We start from the raw sequence: 19,631 nt of genomic DNA, 5'->3' as shown, positions 1-19,631 counted from the left end.
AACTGGTAACGATGTTCTTGTAACAACATATTCAAGGTGTGTTTATCAGATTTCAGTTCTGGTCTTTTTTGCTGCCCACCTGGCTCCCTTGTCGTTTGGCACAACTCTAACTTGGTTGTCTGCAGACAGTTGCTGGTCATCCCTATTGCACTTTGTGCTGAGTCTGATCAAATTGTTGAGCCTGCTGATGGGGACCAGAGGACACGGGCCAGTTCAGATCCCCATGGCTGGGTTTGTGTAGCTTTGGCTCAGCACTGACAGCCCTGTGCCCCCCTTCCTCACAGGGAGCAGACGGACAAAGGTGAATGCTGTAAGCTTGGGGGAATGATGAGTAAAATTTAATGCTCTTTCAGTGTTTAAGGTGTGTGTGGGTGGGTGTGTGTACACATGCATGTACGCAACATGCATATGAACATGTGACTTGCATATGGCAAACACATTCATGCACAACTGTACACACATGTGCATAAACAGATGATATACACACAACACATGCTTATACATGTATGTGCATACATGTATAAGCAGGCAAAGACTGAATGTGCACCACACATTTTGGTGAACTGATGACTACGTCTCCTGCCAACTTTTCCACGACAGTCTGGGTTTTCTCCTCCTCAGACTTCCAGATCTCTATTTATCTTGTATTTGGATCTTTGTGTGATGGTACGAATGTTTTACCGTACCAGTTTGCATATGGTATTTATCACCACCTCGAGGCTTTTGCCTTCCACTTTGGGAGCCCGATGTGTCCATCTTAATTTGAATTATTCCTTGACTGAAGCTCTTTCATATCTAGGGTGTGCCCTGCATCCGTGCTGTTTGGGAACATGCCCTCACGTACTTGACTTTCTTGCATGTACTTACTGTCCATGTGGTCTGCTGGGTTTGGAACTGTGCAAGTGTGTGGTCTGTGGTGGGAATCTGAATACCACGCCAGGGGGATGCCAGCACCTAATAGGTCCAGGGACTTCAGGCTGCTCCTTTCTGATCCCTGCATGAGCAGTGGGGCCTGCTTTCATCCTTCCTGTATGATTATCTTGCCTGAGATGTTGAATTTATAGATCAAGTAGGAAGAGCTACCATGTCTGTGGCATGGAGCCATTGTAAGCAGAGCCCTGTGTCCTGTGGGGAGGCACGTCTGTGCCCTGGCTTCTTCTGCAGCCATCTCGTATACGGCTAAGTCAGCAGTTCTCAACCTGTGGGCCACGACTCCCACAGGGGTCGTGTATCATATTTACATTATGATTCACAACAGTAGCAAAATTACAGTTATAAAGTAGCAACGGAATAATTCTATGGTTGGGGGTTCACCACAACCTGAGGGATTATATTAAAGGGTCCCAGCACTAGGGAGGTGGAGAACCCCTGCTCTAAGTAAAGCCTCATTTGTAGCTATGATAGAGGGAGCAGGCCATCACTCAACTGTCCGCTACCCAAGAGGGCTTCTTGAACAGTGGAGAGCTGCTTAATGTTCACCTTCTTCAGCGGGGCGCCCAGGTTTCTTTCTGTAGCACTGATGAGTTTTTCTAGAACCCTGGCTTACTCTTGGCATCTCTCCTTTGACACTTCCTGTTGAGGACATGGCATCTCCTTCTCCCTTGCTCAATGGCAATGAGCCCAGGAGGGACTCGAAGGGCTAGGGAGTGTGTGGGTTGCTGCAGCACCCAAAGGCAGCTAGCTGTCTGGTCTTCAGAGAGAGAGGCTGGGGAGGGCTGCCCGCCTTCCTCTGTGGTCAAAAGTCAAGATCCCAAGCTAGCGATGTGCTGGGGACCAATTTATCCTTTTTGAAACGTCCTATCCTGTGCCCTGGGGAGGGGCCCACAGGTACCTCTTTCATAATCAGTTATACTTCACCCACCCTACTGAGATGACTCCCAGCACATGGCACCAACCCTGCCTGGAAGGACTCACAGAGGAGGGCATGGGGGACACAGGCAAAGCAGCCCAGGGCACCTTCCGGCTGGGCTGAGGCTTGGGGTCTGTAGCTGTGGGACCCTTGGAAGCCCTGGCGTGGGGAGCATGCCTCTTCCTCAACCTCCCGTACTTGAGGTCTTTCATAGCTGGGTGTTGACATGCAAATGTGAGGATGATGAACGGAGATGGGGCTAGGGAGGGACTGTATTTCAGTAATGGCAAGGACTGACTCAGGCTGGGCATGAAGACGGTGGTGACCTGCCCTACTTCATCTGGAGCCTCGGCATGGCCCCGCAGCTCTTCCTTTACCGCCCCAGTCCCAAACACCGCCAGAAGTAGAACAGAACTTGCAGCTTTTGTGACCATTTAATTATAGTAGGCTAGAACCAGAGGAAAGGGACTCCTGAGCCCTGACCAGATGGTGCCCACCAGACAGCTAGGTTCTTGCTACCTTGCTTGTATGAGGTGCCAAGGGGACCCTTAAAACCCTTTGTCCACTTCATGGCCACAGTGTGAATGGGAGCCAGAACTAGACTCCAGGAGAGGATGAATGGAGGGACCCCAACACCTAAATCACTGCCCAAGATGGCCACAGTTGGTATAAGTCAAAATTGTGCCTCCCTTTCCCCTTCCCTGCTGATGACATGGGACCTGTCTTTTGGGTCCCTAGGGGAGAGTAGGGAGAGGCAAGTGCCTCACTGGAGGTGTGGACGGGTCTCTAGCTCTGTCGGTTCCTTTCATTGCCTCAGTTTCCCAGCTGTAGAAAGAGCTGAGGTACCTATGCACGCAGAAGGACAGCAGCGACGCTCACAGAGCCTTTGCCCGGTGAGTGCCCATGCTTCTCCGACCCCCTGAAGCTAGGGACATTTCTGGTCTTCACCAGAACCTCTCCAGGTCTTGGAATTAGTTCAGGGTCCCTGGGTCCCCCAGCCTCTCAAGGGCAGCTTTAGGTGCTGTGTGTACTGTGTACCTGAAGTTCCTTGGTGTGGGGTGCCTCACAGGCAGTCTCTAACCAGGGTTCCCCCATTTCCAGGTACAGGACCCCCAGAGGCCATAGGCTACAGTGGCTCAAGCCCCTGGCAGTACCCAGCAGCAGGGTTCAGGAGACCTAGGCTCAGGCCAGCTCTGCACTTTGTGACAAGAGGGAACAGGCATGCCTGCTGCTCCCAGCTTGTGGTAAACATTAAGAGAACTGTCACTCAACAACGCATGTGTTGGAATTGGTACAAGTGCTGGGCTGTCACTCCAGATAGCTCAGGCCCTGGGAGCTTCACGGTAGCCTCCATATTCCTCTTGAAGGAGGAATGGACCGGTGCTCTCTGCGGAGAGTCTACAGGATGCTGATGGCTGAAGCATCTGGTCAAAGGGGCCAAGAGTAGTGTCCATCTTCATGCCTTGGAGGCTGGGGGCCCTGAGGACCATCAGCTGAGCCCCTACGTCCTAAGGATGAGGCCCCCAGCCCTTCAGTGAAGACAATGGTGGCATATTCTGTGTGTACACAGGGGGTGGGGAGCTCTGGAGTCTTCTCTCGTCCCTGGAAGTCCAGCTCCTCGTAGGCCACACTGAAGACAGGTGCTGCTGAAGGGTCCTGCTTCTTCAAGGGAGGAAGAAGAAGAAGAAAGAGTCATCTGTGTAGTCCGTTGGGGGTGGTGTGCACATCACATAATCCAACCATCCCCTGCGTCGAGTTAGCCTATCACTCGATTTGAGGTTCTTCTTAGAGGCCTCCGTCACTGAAGCTGGAGCTGGGACCTAACAGCTGTCCCTTCTTCCCACTGCCCCCTCTGAAACCCAGGATGCAGCCCCTTTGTTTCCGGCTCAGTTTCTACCTCTAAATAGTTCCTGGCCTTCTTGAAGGTCTAGGATTCCAAAATGTGGCATTTACACTCGTCTCTGCTCAGAATAGATTAAGTGGTGACCATGCTGGACATGACAGGGCTATGCACTCTGGGGTCAGCGGGTGAGTAGAGCAGCAGGATATGGCTCTAGAGTTCTGGTAAGAAGTGTGAGCTTAGTTCCCCAGGCTGCAGCTCCTAGCCTCCATGGTCTCTCTGCCTGTACCATGTCCTGGGGGTAGACTGTGACAGACCAATCAACAAAGGGGACCCAGACTCACCAGAGACTGCTCCTTGCTTCTAGCTCTTCTGGCTTCTGTTGAGAAACATATTCTGAATTAGAGGGCAGCTGCTGAGCCATCTTCCCTGGTGGAGGGGAATGTCTTGGCAGCGTGTGTGTGTGTGTGTGTGTGTGTGTGTGTGTGTGTGTGTGTGTGTGTGTGTGTGTGTATGCGCGTGCGCTTGGAGTAGGAGTCTCAGGCCCTGAAGAGTTCTAGACCATGGGCAGGCATCAGGCTTTCTATTCCCACTCATGCCCTTCCCATTCAGTAATTGGGAGTTCCTACTTGGGCCATGAGTTGTGGAATATGGACCTGCCACAGGGAAGGATGCATATCTGTACCTGCTTCCCTGGTGCACATAGCACACGGCTGGCATGCAGCAGATATTCTGTGTGGCTTCTTAGCTGCCTGATGACCAGACTTAGCTAGGGGGCTCCTGGAGATGGCACTGAAGGAATGGTCCATCTGTGACAGGGTCTGAAGGCTGACTTAGACCTTCCTTCTAACCACACAAAATGCCAATTCTCACTAGTTGTTAGTAAAACCAGCAGCCTGGGGCTAGCTGTGGGTGGGGTGGCCACAGGCTCTTGTAAGTGGTTAGAGTGTGTGTGAAGTATGGTGACACAGACCCTTCTGGTGACCACAGGCCCTTCCGATGGTCAAAGTGTGTGTGAGGTGTGGTGACTACAAGGCGCCATGACAGTCAGGAGCCCTGAGGAATGTAGAAGGTAGAGTGTTGGAAGGAGGCATAGTGGGTGGAGAATGGCCAGCCTGGCTATTTGCAAGGCCTGAGGCTTTGATTTTGGTAGGACAGGGGCAGGGGTATGATGAGCCTTACCTGACGTCCCCGTTGAGCAGAAGGTAGCTAGGACCCAGGCCAGCAGCAGCAACACAGGGACACCCACCAGGACGCTCATGAGCCCAATGACCAAGCCTTGAAACTGGCCCGCTGGCCTGGGCGAGGGACTGGGGTATCTTGTTGAGGTCTCCAGGATTCTCTCTACAGGACCACAAAGGATAGAGTTCTAGGACACCAATAGTGTATTCTCTTTAGGGGCACCCATCCTGCCCGCTCCAAGTCCTAAGGGCTGTCCGCTTTGGATGGGCAGTGACTGGCCACCCAACCTACTTCCATAGGCTCCACCATCCCTTAAAGATAAATGGGCATCTGAGGATTTCCAGAGAGAGAGAGAGGGACAGGGTCCTCAAGGTGCTGGGCGGAGCTACAGATGGGAACCTAGCAGGTCCCTAGGCAGGAGGGGTCTCCTGCTCAGGCTTTTCTAGCCACACCTGTTACCACAAGCTCTGCTCCAGGGCTCTCCTTGATTTGTGTATTGGGGGGCAGGGAGATGGCACCACAGAGGTAGATGCCACTGTCATTGCGCCGCGTGGCGAGGATGTTCATGTGGAAGTCATGCCCGTTGGGCAGCTGTGTGATCTGGAAGCGGTTGTCCTGGACGGGCTGGCTGAATCCATTGCAGAAGGCGGCCTGTTTTTGAGTCTGATTGCTGGGGCTCAGGCGGTACCAGTTCAGCATAAGGTCCTTGGACCAGTTGGAGAAACTGCAGGTGAAGGTGGCATTTGCTCCCTCTGACACTGTGAGCCAGGCTGGAGAGAAGGTGAGGGGCCTCCAGGGCCCGTTGGGGACCTCTGAGATGGATGAGAATAAAGATCTGTGAGGAAGGGGTGTGTGCACCTTCTCTGACCATTTTCTGAAAACCCTGGGGAGAGGGACGGTTCTCTCAGACACACCCCAGGTCAGAATCTCCTAAGCAGTCCCCCTGCCAAGGAACCTGTAGCTTGCAGGTTGTGGATGTGATTCTCCACCCCCAACAAGCAGGACTCCTCTTAGCATAACTGAACCTAGAGGCTGGAGGCTTCTATCTGGCATTCATATTTCTGTCCTTTGAGAATTTGGGATTTTCCCCCCAGATGTCTTTACCTTCCCACTCCTGTACGAGGGACCCCAGGTCTGACCTGCATGTTTCAGCCCTAGCCTTCTGGTTGACTGGTCTAGCTCTGTTTGAAGGGTCAGTGGGATGCTGGTGTGAGAGTGTGAGGACTTCCATAAAACCCCAGACTTTGGAGGCAGTGTATTCTTGAGTAAACTTGGGGTCCAGGCTTTGTCCTGGACCAGGGAGACCATCCAGCATGACAGAGCTGCCCTGGGTAGCAGAAGGTATAGGGCAGTCATGTCTTCCAGCCATATCAGAGGTCACAGCCAGGAGCCTCCAAAGATCAGCTGTGTCACTGTCCCTCAAGTGGACAGGAGGAGAGGTTCCCATGGTGCAGGACTCCCCGAAACAAAGATGATCTGAATGATATGGCTACCAGGGCTTTGTCAGGGATGCCTCACACATCATGCAGGGCCTTGGGGCTCTTCTCAGGAAGTGCCTATCTCACTGACAGGCTTCTTGTCACATACATTTCACACTTACATATATAACCTCCCCCTGGTACTCTGAAACATCCCCTCCTGGGACCCACGTGACGCCAGCCGCTGAACCTACAGTCAAGTACATAGGTACAGTCAGAAGCCCAGGGTCAAGGGAACCCAGACTTGCTGAGCACACACTTGCTGGGAAAACTGATATGCACACAGGAAACAGCCACAGAGGCATTCTTGAATATGCTCTGGCCTCAACCCTGCCTTTGCTGCCAGCTCTCTCTGCCTTTGGCCAATGAAGTCATTTGGCAACTGGGACTTGTAGAGACAGGGCCAGTGCAAAGCAGAGATTGTCCCCAGCTGACCCCTTTCCAGCCCCCTGCCCCCTCTTCTCACAGATTGCGTCATATAGTGAGGGAATTCTACCCAATTATGTGGCCCAGGGCACTGTACCTCAAACACACTTCCAATGCGAGGCGTTTGACTATACTTACTGGGCATGGTTCCCTCCCAGGGTGGCAAAGAGTGAGGCTGTGTTACCACAGCTCAGGTTCAGCCTCAGAAGACACAGAGAGAGCAGGAGTCGGAGGCAAAGAAGAGAGGCCGGATAGGGAGAGAAATGAATGGGAGGAGAATCAATGGCCCGAACACCCGGCCAACAAGGTGTGTACAATCAGCCTCCTCTAGCTCAGAAAGGAAGCCAGAGATATTTGACGGAGTTATCTGCAGTGAGCCAGAAGATTTCAGCAGAGGGAGGCCCTGAGACATTCCCACCATGCAGCCTTGCCTAGAAATGGTCTCCATAGCCACCTGGGATAGAAGCAGGACTGCCATTTCCCCTCCTCGATGTTCTTCGCCACCCATGGATGATGGATGAACAATGCCATGCCCTGCTAATGATCTAGTGCCATGTGGACCTGAGGGTGAGTGTGGTCTATGAGCCAGGCCTGGAGTTCCTCAGGGGTCAGGGTCCCTGGATCCCATGCAGTTGGTAAAGTCTAAGCCACGTGGTTCTGGGCAGTGGTCCATGTAGGTTTGTGTGGGCCAGGAGGACCAGCAGTGTCATGGATCCTTGGAGGGGCCAGGCCCAGGCTGGGGGTGGCCAGGGTGAGATCTACCCATCTTAGCGAAGGTTCTGTCCCTTCTCAGAGGCAATACAATCACCGTGGGGCTACAGTATACTCTTTCTTTGGCTTGTGATGATCTGTCCAAACCACACACAGCTAGCATGTCACAACACAGTAGTGTCAATGGATCTCTTCTTTAAACAGTCACTCAAGAAACATACAAGCCTTTTTTCAAGAACACTTCCAGCAACTATAGGAAGGTTCGACGCAGATTTGGCAAAGCAAACACGTCTTTCCCACCTTCACCCTTCTAGGCTCTATCACTGTGGTCTGGTCTATGGTCTCCCTCCTTGGAACTAGAAACCTTGTGTCCCCTTACAAGCACTCCAGGTAACCTCCAGTCTACACAGCATTACCCTGACCCCCTAAATTCACCACCACAACCACACTTAACCACCGATCTCCAAACAGATTCTCAAGACTTTCCAGGGTCATGAGGACCAGAAAAACCCCCAGAGAACCAAAAGGCACCATTCCCCTTGTGTATTCTGGGCAGGATTGTCACACCTGTCCCACGGCAGCTGTGATCTGTGAACACACCAGGCACCTCTGTCCAGTTCTCACTTCCTGTCCTCTGATGGGATCTATCCACTAGGCTTTGGGACCGTGGCGTGTCCTCAGGGAACCACCTGCCATCCTCTCTCTCAAAGTGGGCCTCTAGGTTGCCCCAGATGAGTTCGTGGGTGGACACTGGAGTCCAGAGCCTCATCAGTTGTTTGCTTCCAGGTTTCTCCCGGTCCTGTGCCTAAATGTATGACAATTTGAGTCACTTGTCTCCTCATTGACTCTGCTATTTTTCCTCCAGTGGCAGGGCCATTGACTTCCCAGGTCTCTGTCCTCTTGTGGGTCTCTGCCTATGTCCATCCCAGGGCTTTGCCTTGCTCTGCCCAGGTCCTGGTGGCCCCCGTGTCCCTGTTCCCTCTGTGCCCCATAGCCCCTTTGCTCCTCTTAGCCATCTCCCTGGGGAATTCTTTTCTTGAACTGGCATGTGTCTCCCTCAGTGTGCCTGTGGTGGGCCCGGGGAAGACAGGGTTGGAGACTTCCTGCTATAGGGATGTACAGGAGGGATTGGGCTTAGGTAAGAGAGTGTCTGCCTTTGGAGGTCACAAGGTGATAATACTATGTGACAGACACCCCCAGGCATTCAGTTCATCTAAAGGAGTAAAGTGCCACCCAGGAATGAACAGGCCCCTGAGAGAGCTGCTAGGAAGTGGGCTGGGAGCACCTTGTTGCCATGATGGCGGCGAGGTGGGTCTAGCACCAAGACTTTCCAGCAGTCCTTGAGAAAGTGAGACAGATACTTCAGTGGCTGAGGCCCTAGACCGTACTTCTGAGTCTCCCTTTCATGCTGTGGCTGCCTGGGCGAGCACACAGGTAGATGAAAGTGAAGTGTCACTGTGGTTAAGGCACATTAACGGTGGCTTCTCTTTTAAAGACAGGAGCTGGCTAAACAGCCGAGCCTTGCCTTGAACTCACAATTCTCCTTCTGCTTCCTAGGTGCTGGTCACAGGCAAGAGCTGTCCTGCTGTGATAAAGACAGACACTTCCGCTTCATCCAAAAGGGGCGAGTGGAGAGGAGCTGTGACCGGGCTGACTTGTGGGAACAGTGGATGAGGGTTCCCTGTGTCCCTGCGCCGGGAGTTCCATAAAACTGTTTTGATGCTGTTTGCACAATTGGAAATTTCACAGGAGGGAGAAAGGAGAGCTGGGGAGATGGCCCAGGGGGTAAGGACACTTGAGGATGGCAGTTTGGACCCTCAGCACCCGTGTGAAAGACGGCTGTCGCAGTACGTGCTTGTGACGTCAGCCTCACGGGAGGCAGAGACAGGAGGATCCTTGGAGACTGATGGCCAGTTAGCTTGGCTGAAAAACGCAAGCTCCAGTTTTAGTGGAAGATACTGTCTCAAGGGAGTTACGTGTGAGGCAATGTAATATTTTGAAAATCTCTCTTACATTTTAAGAGACTGGAATTTTTGTTGGGCCTCACAGCCAGAGTTAAAAATACACCTTGGTGTCACCTAAGATTTAAGACTGCTGTCCTACTGTGCACTCAGCCCATTTGTTTAACCTGCCTTTAAAATGTTTTTCTTTTCTTTTTTTTTTTTTTTATGACAAGGTTTCTCTGTGTAGCCCTGGCTGTCCTGGAACTCATTCTGTCTGTAGAGCAGGCTGGCCTCGAACTCAAGAGATCTGTCAGCCTCTGCCTCTCGAGTGCTGGGATTAAAGCCTTGTGCCTCCAAGCCTCACTTGAACCTTCCTTTAAGAGAACAATGTAACAATCAACCTTACATGCCTTGGATTTTCCGTGTGATCAACTTTTATAACTTAAGCAAGGCATAGCCGAAATCTTACGTTACATACTCTTCCATGCCCCTGACCCAGATAATGCACGTGTATCATTTGCTGGAAGCATCAAGTACAGAGGTTGAAACCAATATTCTGAAATCTATCACAAAGGTTGAAAGCATCCATTTACGGGTATTGCTTGACAATGGTGCTTGTCATCTGGGTCAGTTGAGGTCAATTAGAGCCAGTGACTTCATCCCTTGTAAAACTCTGTTAAAGATTTCTGTCAAGTACCCCATTCTCTCTGCTGTATGAGCTTTTTATGCTGTTGAATAGAGACAGTGCCAAGTCCTTTGTTAGGGACAGACAGACAGATAGACACACACACCTGCACAACTCATGAAACAGACAGACACCACTGACAGATACAGACAGCTACAATGGACAGACAGACAGAGACAGATACACACACACACACACAGAGCTCATACAGCAGACACCACTCACAGATACAGACAGATACAATGGATGGATGGACAGACAGACACACAGACACACACACACACACACAGAGCTCATACAACAGCAGACACCACTCATAGATGCAGACAGCTACAATGAATGGATGGACAGACAGACAGACAGACACACACACACACAGAGCTCATATAATAGCAGACACCACTCACAGCCACAGACAGCCACAACACACACTGAACAGAAGACACAGACATAGGAACAGATTCACAAGACAGCCTCTAGACAGGCACAGGTTCAGATCACATGATAGAGAGATGGAGAAAGACATGTGGAGCACAAAGTAGAGAATTCTAATCTGGACTGTCTCCTGGTTAAATGACTCACAAGGGGAAGGGCTTCAATTCCTTTCCTTAATGTGACACATGGGTCACATTAAGGCCTTATTGGTGACTCGGAGTTAACCACTAATGGGTATAATCTGCACAAAAGTAGGAGCAATCAGGCAGGATAGCTTCCTCTGGCTCTCACACACACGTGCACATAGGTGCGCGCATCCATGGACACCCACATGGACACACCGTACGTTTCCCAGGGCTCTGGTGTTGGCTCAAGTGTTGCTAAAGTGTTTGCCGAGCAAATGTGAGGAGATGGATTTCCAGTATCTAACAAGTCCAGGGTGGCAGTGTGTGCCTATAGTCCTGGGAACGGGAAGGCAGGGACAGGAGGACCCCTGGGGCTTGTGGGTGAGCTAATTTGGCTGAGGCAGTGAACTTCAGGTTCAGAGGGAGATCCTGTCTCAAAAATTAAGGTGGAGAGCGATTGAGGAAGATACCTGATGTTGACCTCTGGTCTCCACGTACACGTTCACACACGTGTGCATGTACAATGATGCACACACATGCTGCTTGTATTTGTAAAAATCAACAGAGGAGCCTGCCTTTCACTTGGCAGTGTGCATGCCAATGAGGAGATCTGACCCTTTTTCGTGTTTAGGTCACTTTGTCTCACACCTTGTGGGCCTCTAACCAGGATCTGGAAACCTAGGACTGGCTGGGACCCCTTTTGGGGATGCACCCAGAGCCAGCCTAGTTGAACTCACCCCTTGTTCCCCAACACGGTGAGGTGTGAGTACCAGAACGTAATGTAAAGGGCCCCTTTCCCCTGCCCAAACTGTCCCAGGACTCCTGCCTCTGGAGGCCCGGTGTGGAGGTGCCAATGGTGGTAACTTAGCCTTCTGCTCTTCAGCTCCACTCCTGTCCAACTTACTTGGGAGTTTTCACCCTGCAATCATGCCATCGGTGGATGTCTGACCCCTGAACACTAACCCCAAAGTCATGTACTAGTGACACTGGGAAGGGAGAGCCCTGGAGGTAACTGGGTGCTCACTCAACAGACTGTTGAATCGTATGCTGTGGAGGGAGAGGCTGGGCTGTAAGACTGAGCGCTTGCTCTGTCCTCCTCTAGGATCCCTCGAACCACTTCGGGACTCCACAGTCTCCCCACTGGCAAGAAGGATTCGCTAGAGACCACCCCTTGACCTCAGACTCCCAGTTCCTAGAACCCTGAGATGATTAAACACTGTCCTTCATAAATCACCCACCCTATGGTGTTCTGTTAGAACAACAGAAAAGGGACTAAGCTAGGCTATCTCCCCCAGGGAGCCTTCCTGGCCTCCTTAGCCCGTGCAAAGTTCTGTATACAAGGTATAATTCAGAGATGACGGGGTCTTCTTGATTTCCCTGGGCTTGTTCTTGAACTCATGTACAGAGGCGAGTGGATGGGTGAGTGGCATGTCCTGGTTAGCACAGGGAGGTTGAGAGGGAGAGTCCTTTCAGTCAGAGCCTGAGCCTGAGCCTGGAGGGCCACACAACAAGCTCACTGCAGACCACAGGCTCCTGTGGGCTGAGGCCAAATCATAACCACACAGAAGCATACAATACCTTGTTTAGGCAAGGCTCATCTGGGATGACGAAAGCATGGTCAGGTGGGTGACAGGGGTCTCCTTACTCATTACAAATGGATTGTATCCCCCATGTCCACCTGGATAAATGTCCCCAGTGTGAGGATCCCGGAAGGGCACCTACAAAGACGATCAGGACTGTAGTTTCAAGTAGATGTGAGATGCCCCAGATGACACACCACGTTTCTTGCCTAGTCTGCTAAGGGCACAAGCTAACCCAGCCGAAGTGGAGGCAGAGGACTTGTAGACACTCAGCCAAAATCACGTCACCCTCAAGGGTTCCAGCCAGGGAGAAGCAAGCCAGCCTGAAGTACGATGTCAGCGCTCTAGCTGCATCTAGGTGGGGATGTGTCTCCACGGGATAAGGTGTGAAGGGTTTTCTAACATCTGCCGTTGATGCTTAGTGATGCAGAACAACACAGTGATGTGAGGAGACGGGAGATGGGGCCTGAATTGTTCCTAAACTCATAATGGAATCTTTACTCCAGCACCTTGGGATAGAACTTTGCTAGCTATGGGATTAATTAAGATAAGGTCACCTTGGAGTAGGGTAAGGTCTCAGCTAGTGGGACTAGTGTCTATGTAGAAAGGGAATTATGGACACTGACTGGTACATGAGGCAGAGGTGGGGGGATGTGTCTAGGTACCAAGGAACCCAAAGATTGCTAGAAAATTCAGAGGCAGAAGGGAGATCTGGAGCATATTGGCCCATGGACACTGAGGATCCCCTATCTTGAGTTCTAATTTAAGAACCCCAAGCCCGAGACATTCTTCCTAAACCCCCTCTCCACTAGCTGTGGTACTTGGTGAAAGTGGTCCAGCCCAGCCCATGAAGTACCAATAAGCTGGGTGAGATCATGTGTGCTGGGGATCTCAGCACTTGGGAAATTGGTGCTGGACAATATTGAGTTTTAGACTGGCCTGGACAATCTGACGAGAACATTGCCTCAAAAGAGGTCAGTTTTCTAAACTAATAAACCACACACATACACACACAGTTACATCTATCTATCTATCTATCTATCTATCTATCTATCTATCTATCTACCTACCTACCTACCATTTATCTATAACTGTTTTCTAAATACCTATCCTTATATCCCCTCATCAAAGAAGATTCTTTTTGCAACATAAGGGGGTAATTACAGAGACAATCAACTGCTCAAATTGCAGAGAGTAAGTGGCTGTAGATTGCACAACCCCAACTGATATATTTGGAATGCAAACCCTAAACCTAAGGCTCAATCACAGAAATCAGGGAAATCACAGAAGAGATCGTGGAAAGCTTGGAGGAGCCAGGACACCTGTTGATAGAGTGTTCCCTGGACACTACAGGGAAGATGCATCCACAAACTCTCAACCATGGCAGACTGAACACAAGACCAGCAGAATGAAAACACCACTTGCCACACTGACGTGAACAGAGGAAATTCCACACGGTCCTAGCCCCATAGGAAGAGCTATAGGCGGTTAATGGCTAAAGAGAGAGGGAGAATCAGTGGCCCCAAAGACAAATTCCCACATAGGTTGTCCAGTCTCAAGTGGTCAATATGAGCATGTGCACATATGAGCAAAGCTTAATGGACTTAATAAGTAATAAACATGCAGACGTGTATGTATATATATACATATTCGTATTTTTCAAAATTATAGATTAAAAAAGCAAGTGTGACTTTAAGAAATGTGTCTTAGGATGTGCTTGGTGGTTTTCATAAATGGTCTGAGTAAATCTCATGACCCATGAGGCAATAATTGTTTTCCCCCAAATTGTAGGTGAGAGGTTGGAGAAATGCTTCAGCGGTTTAAGGCTGTGGCTGTTCTTCCAGAGGACCCAGATTCAATTCCCAGCACCTACATGGCAGCTCACAACCTTATATAACCCCAGCTCCAGGGAAGCCGGTGCCTTCTCCCAGCCTCCACAGACATTAGGCACGCACATAATGCACAGACATGCAGGCAAAGCGCCCATACACAAAAGATAAAATAATGAAATGGAAAATTTAAAGAAGAAAAGAAAAAAATGGTAGGTGAGAAAATGGTAAGGAGACAGAGTGGTTCACAAAGGTCACCGTGCTCACCAACGGCTTTATGGACTAACTTACAGTGTTTTCCGAAGGGGTCTGTCAGCAAGGCAGCCCAGCCTGGCTTTGAACTTCTGACGAGCATGCTCCACTATGCCTGCCTTTAGTCTGAACACAAGATGGTCCATGTCCAAGCCTGAATTTTCCTTACCTAGGCAGTCATTGTTGAGGCTGGGAGACATGTATAACTAGAGAGGGGCTGTCTATGGGAACAGCTGGCAGGGCACTGGCCATGGAAAGAGCTCGGTGCAAAGCTATTCAGATGGGGAAAGAGGCATGCCCGCTTCCAGACATCTGTCAGACACCATCTAAAGCAAGCCTGTACAGATACACCCATCTTTCCATACTTTGTCACGAAGTTGCGTTTGGGGACATGCCCAGCCTGCCAGGTCACCAGAGTGAGTCACAGCCCCCTTTCTGTCTCAGGTCCTTCTCTCCGATGACACATGGTCCTTATCCCTTCGTTCTCTGTCCTTAGATTCCCCCGAGGGACATCTTTCATCCATAGGGCCTCGGACCATCTATGATGTTCAGGTCTATTTCCTCATCAGTCCTGACAGCAACCCAGAGGCTCTCCTAACAGAGGCCAGCAAGGAGGGAAGGCATCCCCAGCCTCCCAAGCCATGGCCGGCAACCTGGAGAGGGTCTATGGTGATGAGCACCCAGCTACCAGTCCCACCCAGCTCTCATGATACTGAAGAGGCTGGGGTGAATGTGACTGAGGCTTTATATGAGCAAGGGGGTGTCACTTCAGGCAAAACACGTTCTAGAGCAGCGCAGGGTGTAAGCTTGGTTGGGTCACTCTCCCAATCTCTGTAGGAGTAGCCCTACAGAGTGGCTCGGGAGCTAGGTGACTTTCCCCTTAGTCCTGGGTTCCCAGTGAAGGTTGATTCCAAGTAAAGTCTGGAGAGTAGAGGGCAGAGGTCAAGGGGTATGGGGGAGTGAGGAGTACAGGAAGTCAAGTTTTCGCTAGGAGGAATTTGACCAGGATTACCCCTCCATTTCACCCTCCCCAGTGCTGACCACAGATGCTCTGAGGCCGGGAATGTGCAGTCTGGAGCCCTCCAGAAATGGCAGCACAGGAAGTCGTGCTGATGAGGGTACAGAGCTGATTATCCCCTTGGAAAGAAATGGCCAGTCATCTATCTAGCGTGTAGGGCAGGCCTCATGTAGGGATGTCCCCGACTCTAGGAAAAACAGGGGAAGGCGGAGGACACCAGGGCCTGGCAGAATCCTGAAGCAGGGCCACAGTGGCCAAGGCCAGAGCTCTGGCTAGACCCACCATTGCCCCACAGAGAGGGACATAAAGGATCAGCTGAGAATGGACAAATGTTCAGTCTGCCTGAGAGAAAGTGGGGAGTGGATTCTGAGCCCCGAGAGACACTCCACCTGTAAAACCCGCCGAGGGCTAAAAGAGGAACCAGTCGGAGCAACCAGGGGCACAGGTGTCCCCGTATTCAGTGCTCCTCTCCTTCAGTGACAGGGACTTAGGGTGACGGTTTCTTCAAGCCCCGACCCAGCCACCCACCCTGATCCCACGTCCCTAGGAGAGACACGTACCTAGAAGCCACCCTGCTTGCCAGCTCAACTGCAGCACAGCCCAAGTGAGTGGCCAGGGCACTTGCTGGACCCACATGCCCAGAGTCCCTGGCTGTGCCTCCTTCAAGGGCGCCGCCGCTGTCTCCTCCTGCTCCTCCTCCTCCTCCTCCTTCTCGGCTGCTCAGGCAGAGTTGTCTGTAGCGGAAAGGAAACTGTCCTGGGTTATGTTGGAGGGAGGAGACCTGCTCTTGGCTCCCGCCCCCTCTTCCTCCACCTCCACAGAAGTGGGAGAACAGGCAAAGGGGGTGGGGGAGGGGCATGGAAGGGGGAGGGGAGCGGGAGGGAAAGATGCCTAGGAGAGGAGCAGGTAGGGACTTGTGTGTAGGGGGGGGGAGTTGGGCAACAGAGAGGAGGGAGAGAAGACCAGCTGCTCTTGCCTCCTGCCCCACTATGGGGTCTTCTCCTTTTCAGACCCCTCTTGTGGGCAGTTTTGGTCCTTTCCGATCCCTATATCCTTGATCCTTAGTTCCTGAGGTTTGGGGGAGCTTGAGATGAGGGCCAGACTCTTGTCCCTTCGGAGAATGGGTGTCCTCCCTGGCTACCGTGAGGATGAGCTGGACCTTTCCCTACCTTCTCTGGCATGTGTGGCCTTGAGTCCCCTGAGCTATGGCTTAGTCCTTTACTTTTGGGGAGCAAGAGCCCAGACACCCCCACTTGCTCTGCTTGATGGGTCAGAGGAGGCCTGGAAAGGTTATAGTGAACCTCTCCTAGCACCCTGAGAAGATGCCTCTCTCCCCAGCCACACCCTCAGACCCAGAAAGCCCTTGGGCCTGGTCTGGCTTTCCCTTGTGGCTTTTCTTCCCTTCGGCACACTGGGCCCATCTGCCTGGATCACTGACTTCTCTGCTTCCACAGTGTCCTAGGTTTGCTGGTCCTGCTTCCCTGGGTCTTGCTCTTTGCCTTACAGACCCTAACACCAGGCTGGGGTGGGTTCACTGATTTTAGGTCTTTCCCAGTCTATCTTCCTCAGTCCCTAGGTGGTGGGGTCCCACCCCACCCTCTGCCTGTCTTGTCCCTGTCTCCCTGGGGGGGAGGGGTGGGGTGGGCAGACCTGTGTGCACAGCCCCAGCTGGTTGGTCATTTGTGGGGATCTCTGATTACTTAACAGTTCTGCTCTAAGCATTTTGTCACAGTGAATGGGAAACAGGAAAAACGAAACTGCTGATATTAGCAATGAGATGAGTGGGTCTCGCAAGCCTAAAATAACCAGCCCCGCTGGAAACCATCTGGCAGCTGCGGCAGCCACCCGAGTTCAGAGGCACCAACTTAGCGGGGAAGGAAACATTACTTTGTACAGAGCAGAGATGGAAAAAGAGTATGAGGCACAGGCTGGCCGCCCCCAGTCGCAGTATGGGGCCTGTGGGCAGAAGCAAGGGGGATCCCCTCCCCAGGCCTGGCTGTTACAGAGCCTCCCGACGCCCTCTCAGACATGCTCAGGCTAGCAAGTCCCCCAACAAGCCTGGCTGGATAGGTAACGGCTCCAGGCCTAGGGCGGATGCTGGACAGATCTCACGCAGCCTTCCTTGTTCTGATGCTCTATCTAGACTCTTCGTAGACTCTGAGACTTTGTGCCCTATAGTGTAGAGCAGCAGTTCATGAGGACTGGAGAGGAGCAGGAGTCTGAGCAGCAAGCTGTCATCCCGTCCCTGGAGGTTTACTCTACATCCCAGGCCAGGAAGCAGTGGGACATCTCGTGGAGAGCAAGGGAACCCTGCCTGTCTCTCTCCCTCCCTCTGCTGCTGTACCTTCCTCCTTTCCTTTATCTCCAGGCCTCATTTCTCTCTTCTTTCCTTTCTTCTCCCTAGCAGTGGGGTGAGGAACAGGGCTGGGCCTGGGGTAGCCCTATTTGGCCCCCCTGTACCAACAGCCATTGCAACCCCCTCGGAGAGGAATGTTTTCCTGAGAGGGTCTGGGGGCTGAGCCTTGTGGGTCCCAGGGCCTGCAAGGAGGCAGACAGTAGGAGGGGAAGGGAAGTCCTGGGTGTGGAGCAGCAGGGTCCTAGGACCAGGCCTAGAGAGGGATTGCTGGGGCACACCTCAAGTCGTACTACTGACTTCTTATCATATCATCACTCCAAAAGTCACAATCCTCAACATGCATACTATTCCCCCAAACCCACAATCCAAAATACACATGCTATCCCCAAGCACACATATTTTATAAAGTACATACTATGTCCCAATTCTCATGTGATCTCCAAATACACATTTAATCCCCAAGACACATGCGGTCCTCCGATCCTTCTAATCCCAAACACGCTCACTATGTTGCATGACATGCGATCCCTAACACAATACTATCCTGCAATACAGATAAAATCCCTAATGAACTCTTCCCCAGTAAAGTCATCCCTAGCGTAATACTACTCTACATACACACACACACACACACACACACACACACACACACACACAATCCTTAAGACTCGCTTTCTCCTCTAATACATATGCTATCTTCTAATACACATGCTATGTTCCAATATACACTTTATTTCCAACACACATACTACCTCCCAATACACACACAATCCGCAACACACATGCTATCCCACTGTGCTGGTTACCTGCACAGTGTGTACAGGAGGTGTCTGTTGCTCTAGATTTCTATGGGGCATCATTCCCCCCGGTTACATGTCAGCTCTCTAGTCTCTTTGAGTACTGAGCTGGGGTTGGAAGTATGATCTGTTTCCAACAGAGGCAGTTGTAGGAAGACCCCAGTTGGTGGTGATTGTGGACAGGAACTATTAGGGACATTCTTGTGTGGATCTGGGTATGGCTACCAGTTATCATTTCATGAGGGCAATCATTGGATGTGAGGTTGTCATGGTAACATGAATTAGAGCGCCTACATCCACATGTTTCTTACTGGATTCACTAGGAAAATGCTCAGTGAGCAAGGTGGGAAGAATTGACCCAAGGCTGGGCTCAGTGGTCACCAGCCGAACTTCCCTGTACCAAATCCTCAGAAGTCTCCCCCACCTCCGAGGGGGCCTCCCCTCCTTCTGGACAGGGCAGAGAAGCATGAGTTTCCAGGGTGCTGACCTCAAGACTATGACACAAAGGAGCGCAGACGGAAAGTTAGGGAGAGGGGATCCCCACACGCTGGAGGTAACGGGAAGTTTCCATCCAGGTGGGGAGAGGGGACAGAAAGTCGAGAAAACAGAAGGATCATTTTGAAACAGCTGCAGGGGAAACAGGAGGCAGGGGTGGGCCAGAATCCAGACCGACCCAAAACCCGTGTGGCCCACAGTGTGGTCTTATGGGGGCACAGGGCCCTGCAACCCAGGTGATGGGCTGATTCAAAGGTACTTCTGAGGTTGGAACAGGAAATGGTTAATAGTGTTTGCAAATAAAAACTCTCTGTTCTACCCTGTTTTGAAACATTTCCCAGAAGCTAAAGGAAGAGCTGCTAATTTATCTGTCCAATTTACAGTCCACACACACACACATACACACACACACACACACACACACACACACACACACCACACTTAACACACACACACATATGCAACACACACATACATATACACACCACACCATACACACACACACACACACTCACACATACACACACACGCCACATTTAACACACACACACATATACATATACACACTGCACCATACACACACACACACACACACACACACACACATACATACACACACACACCACACTT

General features: G+C 51.4%; 1 protein-coding gene across 1 annotated transcript; it reads right to left on the bottom strand.

Moving 5' to 3' along the window:
* Nucleotides 1-2,264: 2,264 nt before the first annotated feature.
* Pdcd1 (programmed cell death 1) lies at nt 2,265-16,127 on the bottom strand. The gene is made up of 5 exons (XM_052750305.1): nt 15,914-16,127; nt 5,324-5,683; nt 4,872-5,033; nt 4,034-4,068; nt 2,265-3,511 (listed from the first exon to the last, which is right to left on the bottom strand). Exons 1-5 carry the CDS (start codon nt 15,987-15,989, stop codon nt 3,278-3,280), a joined length of 867 nt encoding a protein of 288 aa, XP_052606265.1. The 5' UTR covers nt 15,990-16,127; the 3' UTR covers nt 2,265-3,277.
* Between the last annotated feature and the right edge of the window lie 3,504 nt (nt 16,128-19,631).

This window comes from Peromyscus californicus, unplaced genomic scaffold (assembly GCF_007827085.1).
Source record: "Peromyscus californicus insignis strain IS unplaced genomic scaffold, ASM782708v3 Scaffold_21__1_contigs__length_65335640, whole genome shotgun sequence".
Taxonomy (NCBI): domain Eukaryota; kingdom Metazoa; phylum Chordata; class Mammalia; order Rodentia; family Cricetidae; genus Peromyscus; species Peromyscus californicus.
Note: the sequence above shows the minus strand (reverse complement) of the source record. Positions and strands in the feature narration are given on the sequence as shown.

Excerpts from the sequence above, each read along its gene's own strand:
- Pdcd1 (XM_052750305.1), bottom strand. The coding sequence starts at position 15,989 with ATGTGGGTCCAGCAAGTGCCCTGGCCACTCACTTGGGCTGTGCTGCAG. Across the intron at positions 5,034-5,323 it reads AGCAGAGCTTGTGGTAACAG|AGAGAATCCTGGAGACCTCA; the intron begins GTGTGGCTAGAA and ends GTGGTCCTGTAG. Across the intron at positions 4,069-4,871 it reads CTGCTCAACGGGGACGTCAG|AAGCCAGAAGAGCTAGAAGC; the intron begins GTAAGGCTCATC and ends GTTTCTCAACAG.